At 32.9% G+C, this 20,793-nt stretch overlaps 1 protein-coding gene across 1 annotated transcript; it reads right to left on the bottom strand.

The window, feature by feature from the left end:
- Positions 1-1,703: 1,703 nt before the first annotated feature.
- Positions 1,704-20,690, bottom strand: LOC127704613 (protein arginine N-methyltransferase 1-B-like). Its single transcript, XM_052208734.1, has 9 exons — positions 20,617-20,690; positions 18,620-18,775; positions 16,246-16,309; positions 15,586-15,734; positions 13,136-13,226; positions 10,492-10,610; positions 7,606-7,756; positions 5,648-5,772; positions 1,704-1,872 (listed from the first exon to the last, which is right to left on the bottom strand). The coding sequence occupies exons 1-9, from the start codon at positions 20,671-20,673 to the stop codon at positions 1,789-1,791; spliced, it is 996 nt and encodes a 331-aa protein (XP_052064694.1). The 5' UTR covers positions 20,674-20,690; the 3' UTR covers positions 1,704-1,788.
- Between the last annotated feature and the right edge of the window lie 103 nt (positions 20,691-20,793).

A 20,793-nucleotide genomic window follows, 5' to 3' on the forward strand; every position in this document is an offset into this window, starting at 1 on the left:
GATAAAAAATTCCAGCATTTTGATGATATCATCCTCGGTTTATTTGTTGTTGGAGTCAGTGTGGTTCTTCACAAAGTAAGATTTTTTATTTGACAAAAAGTAAAATGACAAAAATATTCCTGACTTGGTAGAGTCATTGCCTTATCTAGAAAATGGTGGATTAAACCTGGTTTTATAGCTAACTAAACCTCTTGTATGACAATCGCATAGAATTTCATTATATTGACAACAATTTGTGATCAAAACAATCAGACATAATAGGTAAAAATGTCAAAAATTGGGGCACATCAATCAACATTGCGTTATAATCTTAATCACTATAAAACAAAAACAAGAATTCTATATCTACGATACCCAGTTTTGTAGAAAAGGCTCGTTCTAATGAGTGGGAATAGTAGGATAAAGCGTCGAAAAATCTAAAATTTTGATATATCTGCAATATTGTAAAGATAGTGATTAAAGATTTTAAAGTAGATCTTTCTAACACATCCACATCTGTTTGACACAGCTGATACAATATACCTCATCCTAATATTCTGAAGGAAGGAATAGAGGTAAGTACTTTGGAAAGATGTTTAGTCGAACATTATGACAACTCAGCTATATATCGTTCTTTATACGGATTGTTTTGAAGTAGGATCAGTGTTGAAATTTTAACCTGAACTGCAAAAAAGACTTAAAAGATGTAAGCATGGTGCCTTATCACTTTTCCTCTGGGCCTAGAAAGCTCACCATTTCATTCACTCAACTTATATGCTCAGCAACCTTTCTCAACAGCTGCCAATTTAAGATCAATATAGTATCTGGTCCATCTTTTCGTTGTGAAGCTCGACCAGATGATTCTAATCATTTCTTTTTCGTTTACTCCCCTAACTCGGATTTCAGGACTATCTTAAATAACAGTTTAATCTGGTTGCCTGACGGCCTATCTTTAATCCACATTATGACTTGTAGCTACATTCCCCATTTCCATTCTCAATTTTACATAAATTTAACACATAAGCAAAATGAATAAATATTTGGAAATGGTGTTGATTTTATTAAAAAGACGAATGTAACGTAAGTGATCTTCATGCGAAAAATGCCAAATGGTTAAAATGCATCCACACGCATGTTATTTATCAGCTTGGTATGGTCAAGACGTTTGGTAAAGTTAGATTATTTTTAAGAGAGTTATCTCTCCTTAGCCAGTTATTGGGTTTTGCGTATTGCGGCACATAAGTCCGTATTTGGTTTATATAAATAGTTTTACAGTTGATTGTTCTCTTGATTTATTGTGACCATAGATGTACATGTGTTTGAGAAATAGAACTTTATTAATTTGAAAAGTAGTTATATTATTTATGCCAGAGTAAAGCATAAAACGCACATGTAACTTCTTATCATTTTTTTTTTTGTTATTTATTTTTCTGTGAATTTATGACTTAATATTATAACGTATGAAATTGTAAGCAAATATTTACAAAATATATTGTATATTGGGAGAAAGCATTTAAGTTTGAGTAACTTATGTACTATCCTTTTTGTTATATTTGTTTGCAAATAAAATACATTTACATTATAAAAAAAAAGTAAGCTAAAAAACAAAACTAAAAGATTTAATTTCATAATTGTTATATTAAAATAGACAAAATTTTAATACAGCATAATTAATAAATTTTTAAATTATTAAACATATACTGAAACTTTATTCATTAGCGTCATAATACATAAGGTTCAATTTCACTTTTAATAAAACACCCAGAACGTGCAATATAGATATACCCTGAGTATAAAAAATTTCCATTCTTAAGGTAAAAAAGCAAAATCTTTTTGTAGAAGCAAGCCACTGTCTGTATCCTTGCTTACGTTGATCTTGACATCGAGTCCTCGCTGAAATTTAGAATGAAGATATTATGTAAATGAGAATAACATTTAATGTCCAGAAGAATGTGCTTAATTGTCAGCTGTTATTAATTTTGCATGTGTCTAATTAGCTTAAACGTGAATAGAATTACTTAAACATCTTTAGATATGTTTTTGTGTGGTTTGATAGTCGTCCGATTTGCCTTTACCCCACATTTTCTTAATCATATTTGACAAAAATATACATCTATATGACGTACCCGAGTATACAGACAAATCTTGGAGGTTCTCAGAATACTATATTGTGCCTGCGTCTGTTGTTCTCAATGTGAAAACCCATCAATGATACCAGGCGTATAGTTTTGAACACCAAACGTACGTTTTTACTAAATAAGACTCATCAGTGACGCTCAAATCAAAATAGTTTGAAGACCAAATCAATTTGAAGAGCAATACGAACCCAAAATTTCAAAAAGTTTGCAAAAACGGCTATGCCTTGGAGAAGACAATCCTTAGTGTTTCGAAAAAGTCAACAGTTTGTAAGAAGTGATTTTATAAAACTGATCGTATCGATGATATTTCATGCCAACACAAAAGTGCTGAATACTTTGCTGGTGAAACCCTCGGGGAAGTAAAGTCCACCAGCAGTAGCATCGACCAAGTGGTTATGAAACTCACCAAAAATTCTTTGGCACGCGAGGCGCGTGTTTCATGTACTAAGAATTGTGCGTTAACTCAAATCAAAATAGTGGTAAGGTCTAATCATGAATGAAGTTGAAAAGCATTAAGAACCAAAAATTATATATACAATGTGCCAAATACGACCAATATAATCTATGTAAAAATGCACTGTTAACTGCTAAAATAGTCTCCATTTATCAGTTATATACAGAAAATGAAAAAGAACAAATCGAAATTTTGCTATTGGTGATATTTTTTTTATTACCAACCTCATTATAATGCCATGAAGTTGGACAACATTTTAGTTTTAAAATATTTAATCACAGATAGTACCCAAATATTTAATGGACAAAAAACTAAAGTCAGTTCTATAGTAAAATACGAAAAAATGTGGCAAAAAATCAGATGATGCCTCTCGATTATGAAGAAGATTCTGTACAAGTTGCCTGAAATTTCATAAATGTTTTAAAAAACAGATCACTGATGTTTTAAAAGTTCCAACCCTAGACATTAACCTTAATGTTTCCAAAAATCTAAAAAGTATAGTTCATTATCAGTTAAATGCAGACAATTGAAGAAGAAAAAAACAATGTTCCAAGTTTATGTTCAGATGCTATTTCACAATCGTGAAAAAGCTTTATCCAAGTTTCGTAAAATTTCATGAAAATTATTGTTGTATAAAACTGTTAACTGCAACAACAATAAGGCCGTCTATCAGTAAAATACAGAAAAATTGAAAAGAATGAAATTAAAATCAAAAGTTTACATCAGATGCTAGCTTTAAACCACGAAGAAGCTTTTGTCTTAGCCTCGTAGGATTACACCAAGGTGTGACAAAGTTATTGATTTCTAATAAACTGTATCTAAATGTAAACTACAAAAAACGTATTTAAAGTTATTTCGTATGCAAATACGATAAAGTGAATAAACATTTTTTTTTCAGTAACTTTATATATATTCCATGGAGAATTTTCCATTCAAGTTTCATGTAATTTTGTGAATATTCGAAAAAAATCTTTTTAGCGGAGCTAGATATAATGAGCCTTCCGGAGCACCTGCGATCACTGACAGGTTTTCATGGTGTTCGTGTTGGTGTCTTTTTATATAGTGTTTTGTGGGTTTGTTCGTCTTTCGATTGATACCATGGCGATGACAATTTCTCTTCTTTTGAATGTCCCCTTCTTATCTTCCGCCTCTATAATATTGTTGTCTCAATACCTTTAACCATAGTCCGAACCTACATGGCGACAACGCTGGCGACGGATTCTCAGACACTTGGTCTCGCCTTCGTATTTTTGCCTCAATACCTTTAACCAAAGTCTGAACTTTAATGGTGACGACGCTGGCGACGGATTCTAAACCACTATGTCTCGCCTTCGTATTGTTGACTCAATACCTTTAACCATAATCGGAACCTAAATGGTGACGACGCTGGCGACGGATTCTAAACCATTATGTCTCGCCTTCGTATTGTTGTCTCAATACCTTTAACCATAGTCTGAACCTAAATGGTGACGACGCTGGCGACGGATTCTAAGACACTTTTATCGCCTTCGTATTTTTGCATCAATACCTTTAACAATAGTCCGAACCTAAATGGTGACGATGCTGGCGACGAATTCTAAGACACTATGTCTCGCCTTCGTATTGTTGACTCAATACCTTTAACCATAATCGGAACCTAAATGGTGACGACGCTGTCGACGAATTCTAAGACACTATGTCTCGCCTTCGTATTTTTGTCTCAATACCTTTATCATAGTCTGAATATAAATGGTGACGACGCTGGCGACGGATTCTAAAACACTATGTCTCGCCTTCGTATTTTTGCTTCAATACCTTTAACCATAGTCTGAACCTTCATGGTGAAGACGCTGGCGACGGATTATACGACACTATGTTTCGCCATTGTGACATTCCAATTGAAAAAAGTTTTTCCGACACTACATTTTGAAAAAATAATATGGATGCAGATTCTTAGGACAACAACCCATAAATAAAAAAGAAAACCGTATCCCGCAAAGTAGACCGACACAGTATTTGAACGGTTCCCATTAAAATTCAAATTTCGACAAGTAAAATACTGTTCAAAATTGTAAATTGTCCTTTAAGAAAACCATATTTTTAAGTATGAATTGATTATATCTACATTACACCACAGTTAAGACAACGACCAATATCGTAAACCCGAATTAGGATAGTCACTTTTGTTTATACATTTACAACAGAGCATCATGAAATGCACGTTGTATAATTGAACCATTTTCTATGCTTAAACAGGTATTTGGACCCATCATTACCCTCGGAATTCTTGAAAATTGTGATGTCTAAATTTCCATTTTGCAGTCACCCCGAATTTTTCTTACCATGACGAATATGATGAACATATTACCTTAGCTGTATTAGGCAAAATTTTTCGGAAATTTGGGTCCCCAATGTTCTTCAACTTCGTACTTTATTTTGGCCTTTTTAACACTTTTTTTTATTCAAGCGTCACTCATTAGTCTTGTAGGCGAAACGATCGTCTTGCGTACAAATTTTAATCCTGATATCTATGATGAGTTAATTATGATACTGACCTTTCAAATTTGTTGTTCTATACATGTCCAAGCAGTGTATCAATTTTACAGAAGATATGATTAAAAACAAAATCAATGTTACTCATGCTTGTTCTTTTTAACTATGCAACCGACGTTACGATCGATCTTCGGACTTATTTATTGTAGTTTGTTTTGTTTTTAAATGCATCTAGGAAATTAATGGATATTTTAACTGTATGAGTGAAGAAATCTAGGTCTCTAACTGACTATTTGTACGTCAATTGCAGTTGTTACAGAAGCAACGATGATTATGAATATTCGCTCCATATCGTTTAAAATATTAACAATAGAAAAATACTTAGGTTGACCCGACAATATAATATTGAAATACACTAACTTATTCTGATGATATGGAAATCTAAAAATGCGAAAAGTTATCTCCGGTCGTCTTAATTTACACTAAATTAGTTAAACGGAGATTAAGTAGAACATTGAACTTCAACTCTAACATTCTTGGTATATATATCTGTATTTGTTCATAACTGATTGGCATGGTAAAGAATCTATATGTTGTTAATTACCCTATTGTATGCATGTGGTTTCAGGCTGAATGTCCCATACAAGCTGTCACCGTTTGTGACAGTAATGCTTGTGTTCCAAAAGGGTATCACAGTTTGTTTCCAATGAGTTGGCTTTGCTTCTGGGGCTGCAATAACAATAAAACATTTGTTGGTGCTTTTAATAAACATATTCATTATTTATTAAGACTCTGTCCGATTTACAATCTGAAATATGATATAGAATAAAACAAATCTATTTTACTTTTAGAAATTTACCTGTGATAATATAAACGTCACATAAAATACGTCACTTTTTGTAACGTTGATCCATTAATGTGACGCGCAGTTTATACTTCGTTTGTGGTGTCCTGGTGTGCTGTTGTAAATTTAGGGGAGGTGTCCGTTGTTATTCTGCGGTTTACATGTTGTAATGTACTATCAGATTGATTATTTATGTATTTCTCTGTGCTGAGTGTTCTTGCGTTTGTTTGTACTGTATTCCTGTCACATAGTGTTGTCATTTTAGCGGTATTTTTAACATTGCCGTATAAGCGGGAGGTTTGGCTAGCCATAAAACCAGGTTCAACCCACCATTTTTTCTTAAAATATCCTGTACCAAGTCAGGAATATGGCAGTTGTTATTAAATACTGTGGATTCATTTATTTTCGTGGGTACAATTTTCGTGGATTAGGGAAAACTTGCATGTTCGTGGATATTTAATTTCGTGGCTTTGATGAAGTCCACATACAAGCCTATAGAAAATTTGTTATCGTTGAACATTTAATTTCGTGGTTCACCTGTAATTTGCTATAATAATATTTCGATTACGTAAACCTCACAGCTCGTAAATCAAGATTTCTGCCTTACTTGAATAAATCAAGCCCTCACCGTCTCTGATTCTCTCCGCCTCAAAGTAGTGATCGTACTGAGCTCAATATCACGTTCAAACAAAAGACCATTAAAAAATCAATCGCCATGACTGATTAACGTAAGTTTGATGTACTGCCAGAAAACGATTTTTCCACCGAATCGTCCAGATGCTGATCCGTTATTTTGAATTGAACAAAAATGTCGTAAATTCATCAATTCACTTGGTTTTATTTAGGAAAGTCCTAAATTTGAATGTAGATTTTTCGTGTGATTTAGCATGTAGTTTCGCGACGCTGAAAAAAATATATTAACAAGTATATTTGGAAATTTAGAAACTTAACTGCAAGGATATACTGGCTATTAAGGCGACAAATACTGTCTGAAGTCGCAACTGTTAATTCGATTCGACATCTATGCGAATGACTTTTTATTATCCGTCAGATGTGTCATCTATAAAATATACACACAAACAGAAACAAATCTGCAGCCTTAAATACCGTGAACAAAAAAAAATATTTATAATTGTTTGTTAGATACGCTAAATGCTCTATTTTCCAAGAGTAAATACATTCAAGTGAATTCAACAAGGACGACCAAAGACATGTAATAACATCGAATTATTTAGAAAAAAACAAAAAAGGTAAGACAGCACCTGGATTAGTTTCCTGTCTTTTCGAAGGCGCTCCACATTTCATTTGATTATTTCGATCATGAAAAGTAAGCTGGTAACGTTATAATATATCTGATTATCGTGCTTTATTCTTTATTTTATTCTTCTCCTACTTACAATTACTTAAAATTAAAATAACTAACGTTTCGGTTGGAAGTGGTGAAGGTGACTCGTATTGATTTTCCTGTCTATACGTGTATACATACGATTAATACATCATACAAATGTGTTTTTTTCCATCCGATACGTGTATACGATTCACATAATACACATATATCTGATTTGTTAAGCCGATACGTGTATACGCTTTAACTTGTTATTCATATTTCTGTTTTTTTCTTCAGCTGATATGTTGATACGATTTACATAATACAAGAAATGTCTAATTTTTCAAATGTTGTATATCATTTGTGGAGTAATTTTCAAAGGAACGCTTACCTGTAGAAAATGCTGTCTTCCTCACACAATGTGAAAACCCAGTGTCAAAATAAGTAAGGAAACCATTAACGAAACCAGTCTTCTTACACTGGATATGATATGGAGCCTCAAACGATAATTCCTTTTCTTTGACCTTGTATAGATCTATTTCCTTAAAGAGGTAAGATCATGAAATAAAAGCAAATTCGAGATGTTTTAGTAAACCTTCCACTAAAAGACTTCAAGACACCGATACAAAAATAGACAAAAAACATTAAAGGGACAATAACAAATCATAAGCCGAGAAAAAACTAACAACACAATGCGCTGTTTCACTTTCAATAAAGTTTTTGATTTGATTAAGAATGTCCTCCGTAATCCTTTTTAGATAAATACGCAAAAAAGTTCATATGTTCAAATAGTCTAAATTGCAGTTTACAGCCAATTAGAATGAATGTCATAACAGTGTGAACGTGGACACCTGATATTTAAATGGTATCGTGTCGGTCACTGGCTGTGGACAACAAAGACTTCACACAATTACAGTATGTCAAGGGCCTTTCAATTGGGAGTCCATTTATAAAATTTTTTTTTTTTTGCATGCACGTTTATAGGAATTTGTTTTAAATATATTTATATACTGACAGCGAAAAAGTTTCTTTTGAAAGAATGAGTATATTCAGAGGTGATATCACAAAGTAATCAAAAGAAAAAAGTAAGAAAAATTCTTTTCTGTCAATAAGTGAAAAATTAAGTAGTGTGTCAGTTATAGACAAGATGTCCATCATGCATTGCAAATCGTTCAGTGGATTGGTCAATCGCCAAAATAAAAAAAATGCTTTATTTATAAACAAACACTTATACAAGCATTGACGGGGTCATAAGTATGCTAAATAATACATATCTGTATTAGGAAATGTGCCCGACCTGTTAAATGCAGCTGTTCTGTTGATTTGAAAAACGATTAGACGGATCACAGCGATTTAATTTAGAATTGTACTTACTTTTTTTAATTTGTGGTTCAGTATCTATCCATGAATTAAATATGTTCACAATATCTTTTATACTAGAATAATTAAACGAGTGCACCCAGTTTAAGGTTATTATTACACTGTTACTGTTATGTTGACATAATAACCTGTACGTTATATCGTATTACAGTTGAGCAGTTTGGTCTTGTGCATATGATTTATTATTCCAAAACAGATGTATTGTGAACATATCATTAAATTCATGTACTCTTTCAAAATTCAAGAGTCTATCCTAAATTGAGGTAAATTATGACTCTTTCAAAATTCAAGATTCAAGAGTCTATCCTAAATTGAGGTAAATTATATGGCCTTCCAAATACCGTTTCGATTCCTTACATCACTGAAGAGACATTAATTGTCGAAATCCGGATATGGTGTACAAATTTTTGCACCTCATGTTTGCGGTATACCATCTTTTCCGCAAGTTTATTGTTTTCTGTTTGGTAATAAATTAATAATAAGATCTATTTTGTTGCATCTTGTGATCAATTTATTTGGCAATCGCCAATGGCAGTCAGCAGGGTTTAAGAACATCAGTTGTTCGACCTGCTAGTCAAATGCGTTTTGTTAAAATATACTTTTTCACTCATTTTGGTCTTTTGGAAAATGTTGTTTGTGCTGTATTTAGACCCCTCTACCTAGAAATTTGTTTTGCATGCACACGTATAAAAATTGCGGTTTTTATCCAACGCAATCATAGGTTTGAACGTTGTTTTCAATTTAGACTTGATTAAATTCATGTATATATATTGAAACACAGAAACCGTAAAAGAAGTGAGTACAATTTCAAATTGTAAGGGGATGACCATTCCTGATTCAGTTAAAATAAGGGAGGGGGTGGCTATGCAAGATGCTTTTGAAATCAGCATGAATAAAATTGCAAATAAACGTTTATGCAGAATTGTCTCAAATATGAGTCCTCAAATAACAAAAAAAAATAGTTGAGTAAGACCAAAGTCATTGCAATTACCTGCTTAATTTGTTGTAAAAGACTATAGATCCCGTAACTTTTGTTATACATGTTCAGGTATAACAAAATCTAAAATAAATATCAATGTTTCCACAAAAGCTACTCTTGACTCCAATCAAGGTAAATTTTGCACACAAGACCGGATTCATATGCTTCTTGATATTTTCACGAGTTATTTTTTGTTAGAATGATATTTAAATGTTCACGAAAATCTTATCTTTTGAGTATTCGATGGGAATTCAAATTTGTTTCGTGCATAAAATTATGCAGCCTAGAGGACTAAAAGGATTATTTATGAAGGTCCGGGGTTCTTATAACCAACAAAAATAATCTTAGTATGAAAGTTGATCGTAGGTTACTCTACATCAACTAGTACGAATAAATTTTTTCTTATTTTTTTAATGAGCGACAGAACGTTTGTGCAAGAAAATACATAACGTTTTTTTTTTTCTCGATTACTTGGTGATATCCCCTCTGAAGATACTCATTCTGTCAAAAGAAACTTTCTGTTGTGAGTAAATAAAAATATTCAAAACAAATTTCTATAAAGTTTCTTGCAAAAACTTTTATTTTATGAATGGACATGTGTAAAGATAGTAATTATGTATATCCCCATTGAGAGGCCCCTGACATACTGTAACTACGTGAAATCTTTGTTGTCGACAGCCAGTGATACACACGATAACATTTAATTACTATGTGTCCATGTCCACGCTTTTATGAAATTCATTCTATATAAGCTTTCATAAAACTACAAATAATTGAGGAGTTCGCATTTATGCTGTCCGTGCAGGTAAGTAAATAAAGATTTTTAGAAATTGCTGATAATTCAAAGTTTAATAATTCCAGGCTTTTCTAGAGAAAAAAGAACATCTGTTTTATTAATATCTTAATTTATTTTCATACCTTGATCAGACAACTATTTGACACTACTTTTGAAGCATCAATTACATCGACGTACATTCTGTCAAAGTCCTGATGTTGTATAATACTGCTCATATCATATCCTTGTACATTATCCCAAACTAAATAAAAAGCTAAACAATAAACGTCCGCTGACAGAAAAATATATTTATTGGCACAAGGTTGATAAACTGTTTGTTTCGTAGCAAGTAGAAGTGCATAACATATTTTCATTTAGGGACAAAATATATGTTTTAGTTTTGTGCTAACATTTTGATTGCTATTGTTGTAGTCTTTTCAAGCTGCTGTGAGTACAATATTAGATATATGTTTAACAATATCACCTTTCTGTATTTGTCACCAAACTGTTAAAAAGTAAAACAACAAAAATACCGAACTCCAAGGAAAATTCAAAACGGAAAGTCCCTAATCAAATGGCAAAATAAAAAGCTCAAACACATCAAACGAAAGGGTTGTGTAAACCTCGCCGTCCCCGAGATTCTAAGCCTCATTACAGACACCTCTGGCCTTTTTTAGTCTTGTATATTTTTTTTAAATTTTGGTTCATTTATATGTTTCAGGGTTTAGTGTGGCGTCCATTTTCGCTGAACTAGTATACATTATTGTTTATGGGCCAGTTAAAACCCGCCTCCGGGTGCGAGATTTTTTCGGTTTATTGAAGACCCATTGGTGGCCTTGGGTTGTTTTCTGCTCTTTGGTAGGGTTGTTGTCTCTTTGACACATTCCCCGTTTCCATTCTCAATTTTATTAACCTTATAGGGTAAATATATTTATCAACAGTGAAGTATTGTCGGTTTACATTTATCAATGTAAAGACTAACCATGTGATATTATTGATATTAAAATGAATTATATTTGTCATTTTCTTCGATATCATCGATGCGCAGTAGATATCCAATATGAATTGTTCTGTCTTTCAAAGTTTTTGAGTGATCAGACTTTGACTCAAAACGGGTAGATTTGGAGTAGATTAGCACTTTCTTGATTTGCATCTAGAAATTGACACTGAGATTCGATTGAAAACAAAACTTTACGGCAAAAAAGAGATGATTTCAGCTTCCAAACTGTGGACTTTTCATTTCTATATAGCAACATCACAGCAGCAAACGAAGTATATATCTTCTAGTCGATACGATATTCCGGGGTTTGTATTTCCTATCATGATTTTCTTGATAGAGGGCTGCTGCTAACAAGGAAGCTATTAAACCAAGACTTCCAAGTGGTGAAGTTGAAATCAAACATTTGTAAACTTTTCGGACGTCATCACGAGTTGGTTGACTGTTATGGAATATCTGTTTCAAAGATGACGACGGATATGTTCAAATTGTCGTTACTACAATCCCGTCCCCTTTCCCCCCAATGTGATCTACCGAATTAGACCTATCACCGAGTTTGTACTTATATGAGCAACACGACGAGTGCCACATGTGGAGCAGGATTTATACTTACCCTTCCGGAGCACCTGAGATCACCCCCAGTTTTTGTTTGGGTTCGTGTTGCTCAGTCTTTAATTTTCTATGTTGTTTTTTGTGTTTTGTGTACTGTTGTTTTATCTTTTTGTCTTTTTCGTTTAAGACATGGCGTTGTCAGTTTATTTTCAACTTATGAGTTTTAATGTCTCTTTTGTATCTTTCTCCTCGCTCTCTTTGAAAACAACATTTTTGTACATAAAATGCTTGTACCATGTCCAGAGAATGACAGGCGGTTACAAGTGGTCCTAAAAACTTCTGAAATGGCATTTCCCGGTTTCGTCTGATTTTTGGTTTAAACTTTAGTAGACTTAAACCATGTAGACATTATATTATTTTTATTTTCAGTTTCCTTGCATGATGGAAAAGCTTTGCTTAATAAAATTGAGGATGGAAATGGGGAATTTGTCAGAGAGACAACAACTCGACCAAAGAGCAGAAAACAGCCCAAGGCCACCAATGGGTCTTCAACACAGCGAGAAAATCCCGCACCCGGAGGCAGGCTTCAGCTTGCCTCTAAACAAAAATGTGTACTAGTTCAGTGAAAATGGACGTCACACTAAACTCCGAAACATATAATAGAAATAAAATTTAAAAAAAAACATATAAGACTAACAAATGCTAGAGGCTCCTGACTTGGGCTGGCGCAAAAAAAATGCGACGGGGTTAAACATGTTTTGTGAGATCTCAACCCTTCCCCTATACCTCTAGCGAATGTAGAATAAACGAACACACAGCAATACGCACAGTAAAACTCAGTTTAAAAGAAGTCCGAGTCCGATGTCAGAATAGGTAAAAGAAGAAACTAAGCAAAATGACAATGATATATAAATTTACAAAGGACTACTAGCAGTTACTGACATACCAGCTCCAGACCTCCATTAAACTGATTGAAAGATTATGTCTTCATCATATGAAAATCAAGCACAATCCCTCCAGTTAGGGGTTTAGTATCAATGTATTTTGTTTGGTGGTATACCAATTTGACTTCGGTCTTAGAAGAAATATTGCTCCGAATGCTTATTGGCATTACATTTGGAATAATAATAGTAAGTACTTTTTAAGGTTAAACATTATAAACACTTCATTTATTAAGTTATAAATGTAAGTTTACTTTAGATTTGAAGATTTACGATATAGAAATGGCATGAACTTACAGGATTCTCTATCTTGTATAAAACGTTTGTCTTCAAAAGCAGTAAGGTAAAGCCAGTATTTGTCTGGAAATATCAAACCACCTTCCTTCTTCTAAAATTGTAAAACATACTGTAACTCTAATTGAGTATTTCATTCATATAGTCGTTTGTCACGTGTCATAAAAATATTTTTTTAAATAAAAACTCTTAATTACCTTATTAGTACAATCTTCATTTGATCAGCTGAATTAAATTAGTTTAGTACCTTTGCACACTATTTAAACGCTGTTGTTTCACTGTTCTTGGTTTTCGATAATATTCAACTGATAGGATGGAAAGAAGTGGATAGATGTTAAAGGAGGTAATATGTAGGGCTCTCCATAATCAAAGGAACGTTTGAGTGATAAACTTAGTCTTGTTGTTGATGGGAAACATCAGAGAGTATTTGTAGAATAATTTCGATATTTTTGTGGGATATCTTGACACATGTTGAATATTGACCAACGAGAATAGTTGCAGGATTGTCGGTTAAGATTATCGTTTTCTGTACATAAGAATCGTATAGATTTTAAAAGTCATGAATGTCTATGCATATCAAATTAAATAATACAATAAACAATGAAATATCAATTTCCAGGACTGAATCACACCCTCGATAATTATTGATAGACATAAGGTGCTTCAGAAATGTTGGGCATCACTCCTGGAGAAACTTTTAGAAACTGACGAACAAGGACAACTAACTTCTTAATGAAATGTTCGATATTGAGTACCACAAAGAAAGTCTTAATTTACAAAACTGTCATTTTTTTTTAAATCTTTACATTGAGAAATGTAAACAGAAAATATTTTTCGGAATTATGGGTCCTTAATGCTCTTTAAATTTGTTTTTTTATTTCGTCTTTTTAACTTTTTTGATTCCAACGTCACTGGTGAGTCTTTTGTATACGAAACGCACGTCTGGCGTACAAAATGATGAGTTTATTAACAACTACTGGGTCGATGGCACTGATAGTGGAGGTGTCCTTCCTGAGGGTTTCACCAGCCTAGTAGTCAGCATTTCTGTGTTGACATGAATTATCATTTATATGGCCATAATTATAAATTAACTGTTTACAAAATTTGAATACTTCGAGATACTAAGGATTTTCTACATCAGAAATAGATAACTTTAGCTGTATTTGGCATAACCTTTCAGAATTTGGGTCCTTAATGCTCTCCAACTTCGTACTTTATATTTAGCCTTTTTTACATTTTCTTGATTCGAGTGTCACTGATAGTCTTTCTTTAGACAAAATGCGCGTCTGGCGTAGAAGATTTTAAGCCTAGTATCTATGATGAGTTTATTAGATGTCTGTTTGCTTACTTCGATTCTTCGTCAGAGATCAAACCTATTTGCTTTATGAAAGTTGTATAATGAGCAATTCTAGATAATAACCAAAACACAACGTTGACTCTCCACCTTTAACAGAATTCTATGCTTTTATCAGGAAAATAATTAAGCAGGATTAAGATCGATTATGGATTAAACTTTGAGACGAAAGTTACACCAGTTACAAAGAATGCTGCACTTAGGTTCACGTATCAGCCCAAGGCTTAAGTAACTGTTAACGAGACGCTGATTGAGTAGCGATGTTAAGATTTTAACAATTGTGTTAACACAATCAAAGTGTAATGTTAATTGCAGTAACTAAGAAATTTATATGATATGATTAATGACTGCAGAAAATAAGAATTCGTTCATCAAGAAATTAATGCACATAATCCATGTCGTTTGTAAGATTATATGTGGCATCTACTCGAGCATATATAAATTATATATCTTGTTATCCATTGCATTCATTACTGTTTGTCAAGATATTTGACTTCAAGATATATCACCATATCATGAGCAAGTTACTATATTTATAGAGATACACAGACCTTCGATAATGCAAATAATACGTTCGTGTTGCTAAATCTTGAACTTTATGTATAGTTTTATGTGAACGTCTTTTGGCCATTGTGCTGCTGTATTTTTGTCGACTTTTGATTGCCCAATTGCTATCTATTAATCTTTTTTTGTATACACTAGTATGGATTTTAACGTTTCGTCTCTACGTCCTTTGAAATATACGGCTGTGTGGATCTATTTTTGCCCTTGTCACAGCAGAGATCAACGACATTCTTTGTAGACAAAAGAGAATCGAAAATTTTATCAACTTGGATTAATAAGGTATATTTGAGTCATTATTTATTAGGTATATGGTATTCCATAATGGAACGTAAATACTCTTCAAAATAAGGAACTTCAGTTTTTCAAATCTGTGTAAAGAAAATTAACATTTTTAGCATCCTTTCCTCTGTTAAAACTTTCTCATACCGTGATTCGATGTTACCAGTGACCAACTGTATATACATGTTTGTGTAAAATACCAATTACTTTCTGCTCAAATTGTTTCTAACTCTGAATTGATAAAAATACAACTTACCAACCACTTGTCCCTAGCATATAATATAGAATGTATTGAGGATTCAAACAGTAAACAATATCCAATCGTCTCGCTTATAATAATATCTACTTCGTCTAGCCCATCAGGCAACTTTGCATCTTCTACCTTGCATTTAATCAAAGTTATGACTACAAAATAAATAAGGGCAATGACCTCAGAATATATAAGCGCAAATCAAAGCCATCACTGCTTTATGCGTCCGTTTTTCCTTAACTAAGGATTTTTAATCAAGTAAAAATTGAGCTTACTGATTCAATTTCACAAACATTAAACATTTTGGAGAAAAAAAGTTACCATTTGTGAGTGCATTTTACCTTAGATGGAGTCGAATCAGTATCAACAGTGGTTAACGGTTTACAAACCCCATAAAGCCATTAAGAAGATACAAATCAAGGTAATAAACAAACATTGAGGTAATCGCAGGGCTATCCTTACCACACTGTCATTACAGAACAGAATGTGGTTTTTGAAAAGAGCTGAGATCTCCACCACTAAACCAAATATTTTATTGTTTGACTTGTCAAAATAAATTGAATGATATATAGGATGAGTTTCAATTAGTCATTATCACCCTGCTATTTGAGAATATTCAAATATCAATAACTTAAATACGTAAATAATATGTTAAGGAAAAATTACCATCTGCAAAGCCATTTTTGCGGATTATTTCCCTTGCACGGTCTATTATGTCTGCGCAGTCGATCTGTAAATATAATTTCTCAGTATAGGTTAAAACAACATTGTATATACCCTCTAAGAGAATTTTGTGTTTATTAGACAAAGAAAAACACTGTTTATACCTACAAATTTTATTATTGAAAAGACTGTAGATGAAAACGTTCCAACAACAACTGATCTGATATCTGCTTCTGAACACTACAGTGTTCCCCTATATATTGGCTACATAAATAACACAAGAAACCTTATAACTTAAGGTTTGTATCTGAATCCAGTAAGTTTTAACTAACTGCACGTCGTGTTTCTGGTTCTTCTGACTTGTTTTTCTCTACTCTCTATACTACCACACAATCTTATAAAATAGAAACACTATATCATTATTAGTAGACAATCCAGATTTTCCATGATTACGTGTTTATTAAAATTATTCATAAAAATCAAAACAATACTAGCGACGACCTATTTAAACCCTTGATATTCGAATTTTTTATGGTAACCTTCATTTCATTTACCTAAATGTATGACAAAATGGACGACGGTTCCTTTCCAATTGTTTATTAAAATTTCCTTGATAGTAGTTTATCGTTGAATCCTCCATATGGAATGTACATTTCTCCGGTGTTCCGATTTCACTTGTTTTCTGTGACGTCTCACATTTACAGAAGAATATAAACATCATCATGATCATACAACACCAACTCACTCACTTAGGATTTGAATCAAAACTGAAATGATTCTTTTGTTTTACTACATTGACAATCTTTAAAGATGTTAACCAAATAGCATAATATAGTGTCTTCGTGTAATGCATGTAGAGGTTATGACGTTGCTGCTTGAAATCTTCTATGAAATGCAGCCACCGATATTAGAGTTTTGGTTGTGATATTTCACATCAGCAACTACTTTAAGTAACTGAGAGTTTTCTTTCATAAGGTATAGTATATTATTGAACTACTGACGTCAAGCAAACCTCATTTACCCTTAAGGCATCAGACATTTTCTATTGACACGTCAACATTTTAAGGGAACCTTTGTGATGTCCAGTAATGGTGGACAAATGAAAATAAGGTGTATTGTTCAAAGTTAGAAATCTTTGTAATTTGATAATGCGTTGTTGACTGTACTTTGATAGTTTCTTATTGAATTGTACACAACGTTTCTTTTTATTTATTTATCGCATTGAAAATTGTATAGACACGTCTATCTTTGAAGGAGATTCTTGACCTTTATGTGATTACATTATTTGCGTCCGACTTTTATCGTAGTTGTACGTGTCTAGTGAGAATTACTAGACACATGTTGAGTCGTTTCTTTTTATATTAGAAAATAACAAGTAATTCTAGTATGAACAAGCATTCTGAGAGTATTGCATGGCAATACATTGTCCCCTACTGGTTGAAAATTTATTGTACTGGAACAGAATGACAAAAAAAGTCCAAGGACCATCACTCTGCAAACAAATCATCTGAACGGAACAAAATTCGAACTTGATCTATATTTTGTCATTATAAAACTATAACTACCAAATATCAAATCAATATCTTGAAGCATAACCAAAAAATGTGTGGAAAACTGATTACTTGTGTGAATTTTCTTAGTCAAAGGACCATAACTCTGCACAAAATCATCAGACCGGAACAAAATGTAAACTTGATCTGCAACTGGTCATGATAAAACTATAAACCAAATATCAAATAATGTATTTTAGTACAAAGAAAAAAGTTTGGAAAATGATTTGCCGGACTGACGACAGATGGACGGACAGGCATAGGGACCTACAGACGTACGGACGGACGGGTTGCACACCTTAAATCCCCTTAGGCTTTGCCGGTAGGGGATTATTTATATCAAAAGCGCTGGTTTTGGTATTGAATGAATTACCAAATGAATGCTTATTTTGTTATGCTTTGTAAATCCTGACGATTACAATGTACTGTTTCTTTGAAACAACAAGTCGTCTTATTTGTGATAATTTTTCATTATGTTAATTTTTTGCAAAAATGACGTCTATCATTATTTGGCATTGAATGTTTTACATAGTTGAATTTGTTTGTTTGACAGGATTTAAAACAGATGAAGATAACTAAGAAAGAACAAAAGTGCTTTCTCTTTATGTGCTTCAATGCTTTTGAACACTATATAATTGATGTATTGGATTTGGGTTTCTGATTGTTTTGTCTCGAGCGCGATTGACGAGTCTTATGTAAACAAAACACGCATCTGTCATACTAAATCATAAACTTGGTAACCTGATGAGTTAGTTAATAAAATAAAAATTTCCCATAATCTATCGATATCAAACGCAAATTATTGTGTTTTGTAAAGATTTACTTACACCAATAACTTTCGATGCTCCCGCCTCAGCAGCAAACATACACAATATACCAGTTCCACATCCCATATCCAATACGATTTTGTTTCGGAATAGATTGGTATTTTGTAAGATGGCATTTCTGTATGTTCCTGTCCTTACTTCATCTCTTAACATTACCTTAAATGTATCAAATCATACATGTTTTCAACGTTTCCTGTAAAAGTAAGATTGACAATGATCGGGTTTTTTTTATATTACAAATCGGTTGTTATTGTACACTTATGTTGACTGATTTGTTCTTGTACTCACATGAATCAGAATTTTCACAAAACCGAACTTTTTATGTAATACCTTCAAAGGACAGATGGAAAAGCTAGCAGATCCTTTACTTTCACTTTCAGAATATTGATGAAGTCATCTTACTCATTTTTTTTTTCCAGTTATCACTTGCACATAATATTTCCCTCTGAACTTGACATTAATGATACTAAAGACAAAAGGTTTATCAGAGCTTTTCTTGAAATTGACGTGATGGACAAGTGAAAAACGATCTATGAAGAGCTCAATGATTTCAGTGTTCCTACTGTCAACTTCCTAATCTTGAATAGTAATAGAAAAGAGAAAGGAGAAAGGCAAAATATACCAAAGGGACGTTCAAACTCATAAGTCGAAAACAAACTAAAAATGACATGGCAAAAAACGAAAAAGACAAACAACATTATATAAAACAGAACAATCATAGAAAACTAAAAGACTGAGGAACACGAACCGCGCCAAAAAACTGGGGGTGATCGCAAGTCTCCGGAAGGTTGTTAACATGGTTGTTAACCTGTTGTTAAGCCTATGCCAAAACTAATGAAATGATATGTAAGACTACATTATGATTTTGGCGATTTCACTAACAAAGGTTAACTTTAACTTAAACACTACATGACCATGACAAAGACCAAAATCAATTAAGTAGTTCAACGCTTTACAATTTGTCAATTTTTTTTACCAACGTGCGATATTTACATTATGGCGTAGATCAAACGTGTGTTCCGTAGTCCATCTGACATGGTCTGACATATATGGATTCGGAATCGTACGATATGTGATGCATTAAAAGCAGGGAAAGCTTACCCTGTCATGCACCTGGTCTCGCTGTTTTTGGTGTTCATGCAATTCCGATGACATATACCTAGTTTTTTTTCAATTGTTCAACATTTGTCATATGTTAAAATAGAAATCATTCCTGTCCTCTAACCAACAAAGATATTTTACTGCTTAGATGTGACAATGAATGCATGCACATACGATCTACAAAATTAAACTGTGATTTACATATGTAGGATTTTATTCGAAACACATCTTGTACTGTTAAACAATTAAACAATAGTACTTGGAAAATGAAATACTAAGTATCTTCATTGAGTAAAAAGCAGCACTCAAGAAAACCAACAATTTGTAAACGTTAACCAGAGGTTTGTAAGGTTTACCAAAGCGTTTGACCTTGACCTTTAAGTCATATATCTAAACATTATTCGTGACAGATTTTAATTGGCGCATTAAAAAAAAAGAAATATAACCATTAAAGTTTAACACCACACCACTCAAGATAAAGAACTAACAAGATTGGTAAACCTGAAGCTAGGGTATACTACGATCTTGACATTCAAACTACAGATTGTGATTAATTTTATAAACCAAATAGTGGGAAAATCAATAAAGTACATGTAAGTTTAGACTGTACCCAAAATAGTTGAGAGGAACTAATGGTCAGATAATCTATTTAAAAGTTCTCGTGTCTAATAAAAACGAGGACTGATGATGACAATGGAAACGAAAGGCGATCAACACTCAGATGCAGATCTAGAACTTTAAAGGGAGCAAAGTAGGCAACGTTTGGAGTGGGACAAGTCTATGCATTAACCATATATATAACTCGATAAGAGATACCAAGGCCGTCTCCCCCTAAATACGCCTCCGAGTCGCTGTATTCATGCTGTTGTTTGTTTACGTTATTCATTATTTCTTACCTCGTGTATGTTCAATTTGGAGTAAGAACCAAAATATTTTATATCGCATTCATCCATTTCAAATCTCTAAAAAAAAGCACAGATTTTGCATATTCAATTGGAAATTATCATATTTGTTGAAAGTAGATGCGGTGTATGATATTTACAAAGCCATATGCCATATACATATTATCTTAT

The sequence above is a fragment of the Mytilus californianus genome, unplaced genomic scaffold (genome assembly GCF_021869535.1).
Source record: "Mytilus californianus isolate M0D057914Y unplaced genomic scaffold, xbMytCali1.0.p SCAF_6, whole genome shotgun sequence".
In the NCBI taxonomy this organism is placed as follows: domain Eukaryota; kingdom Metazoa; phylum Mollusca; class Bivalvia; order Mytilida; family Mytilidae; genus Mytilus; species Mytilus californianus.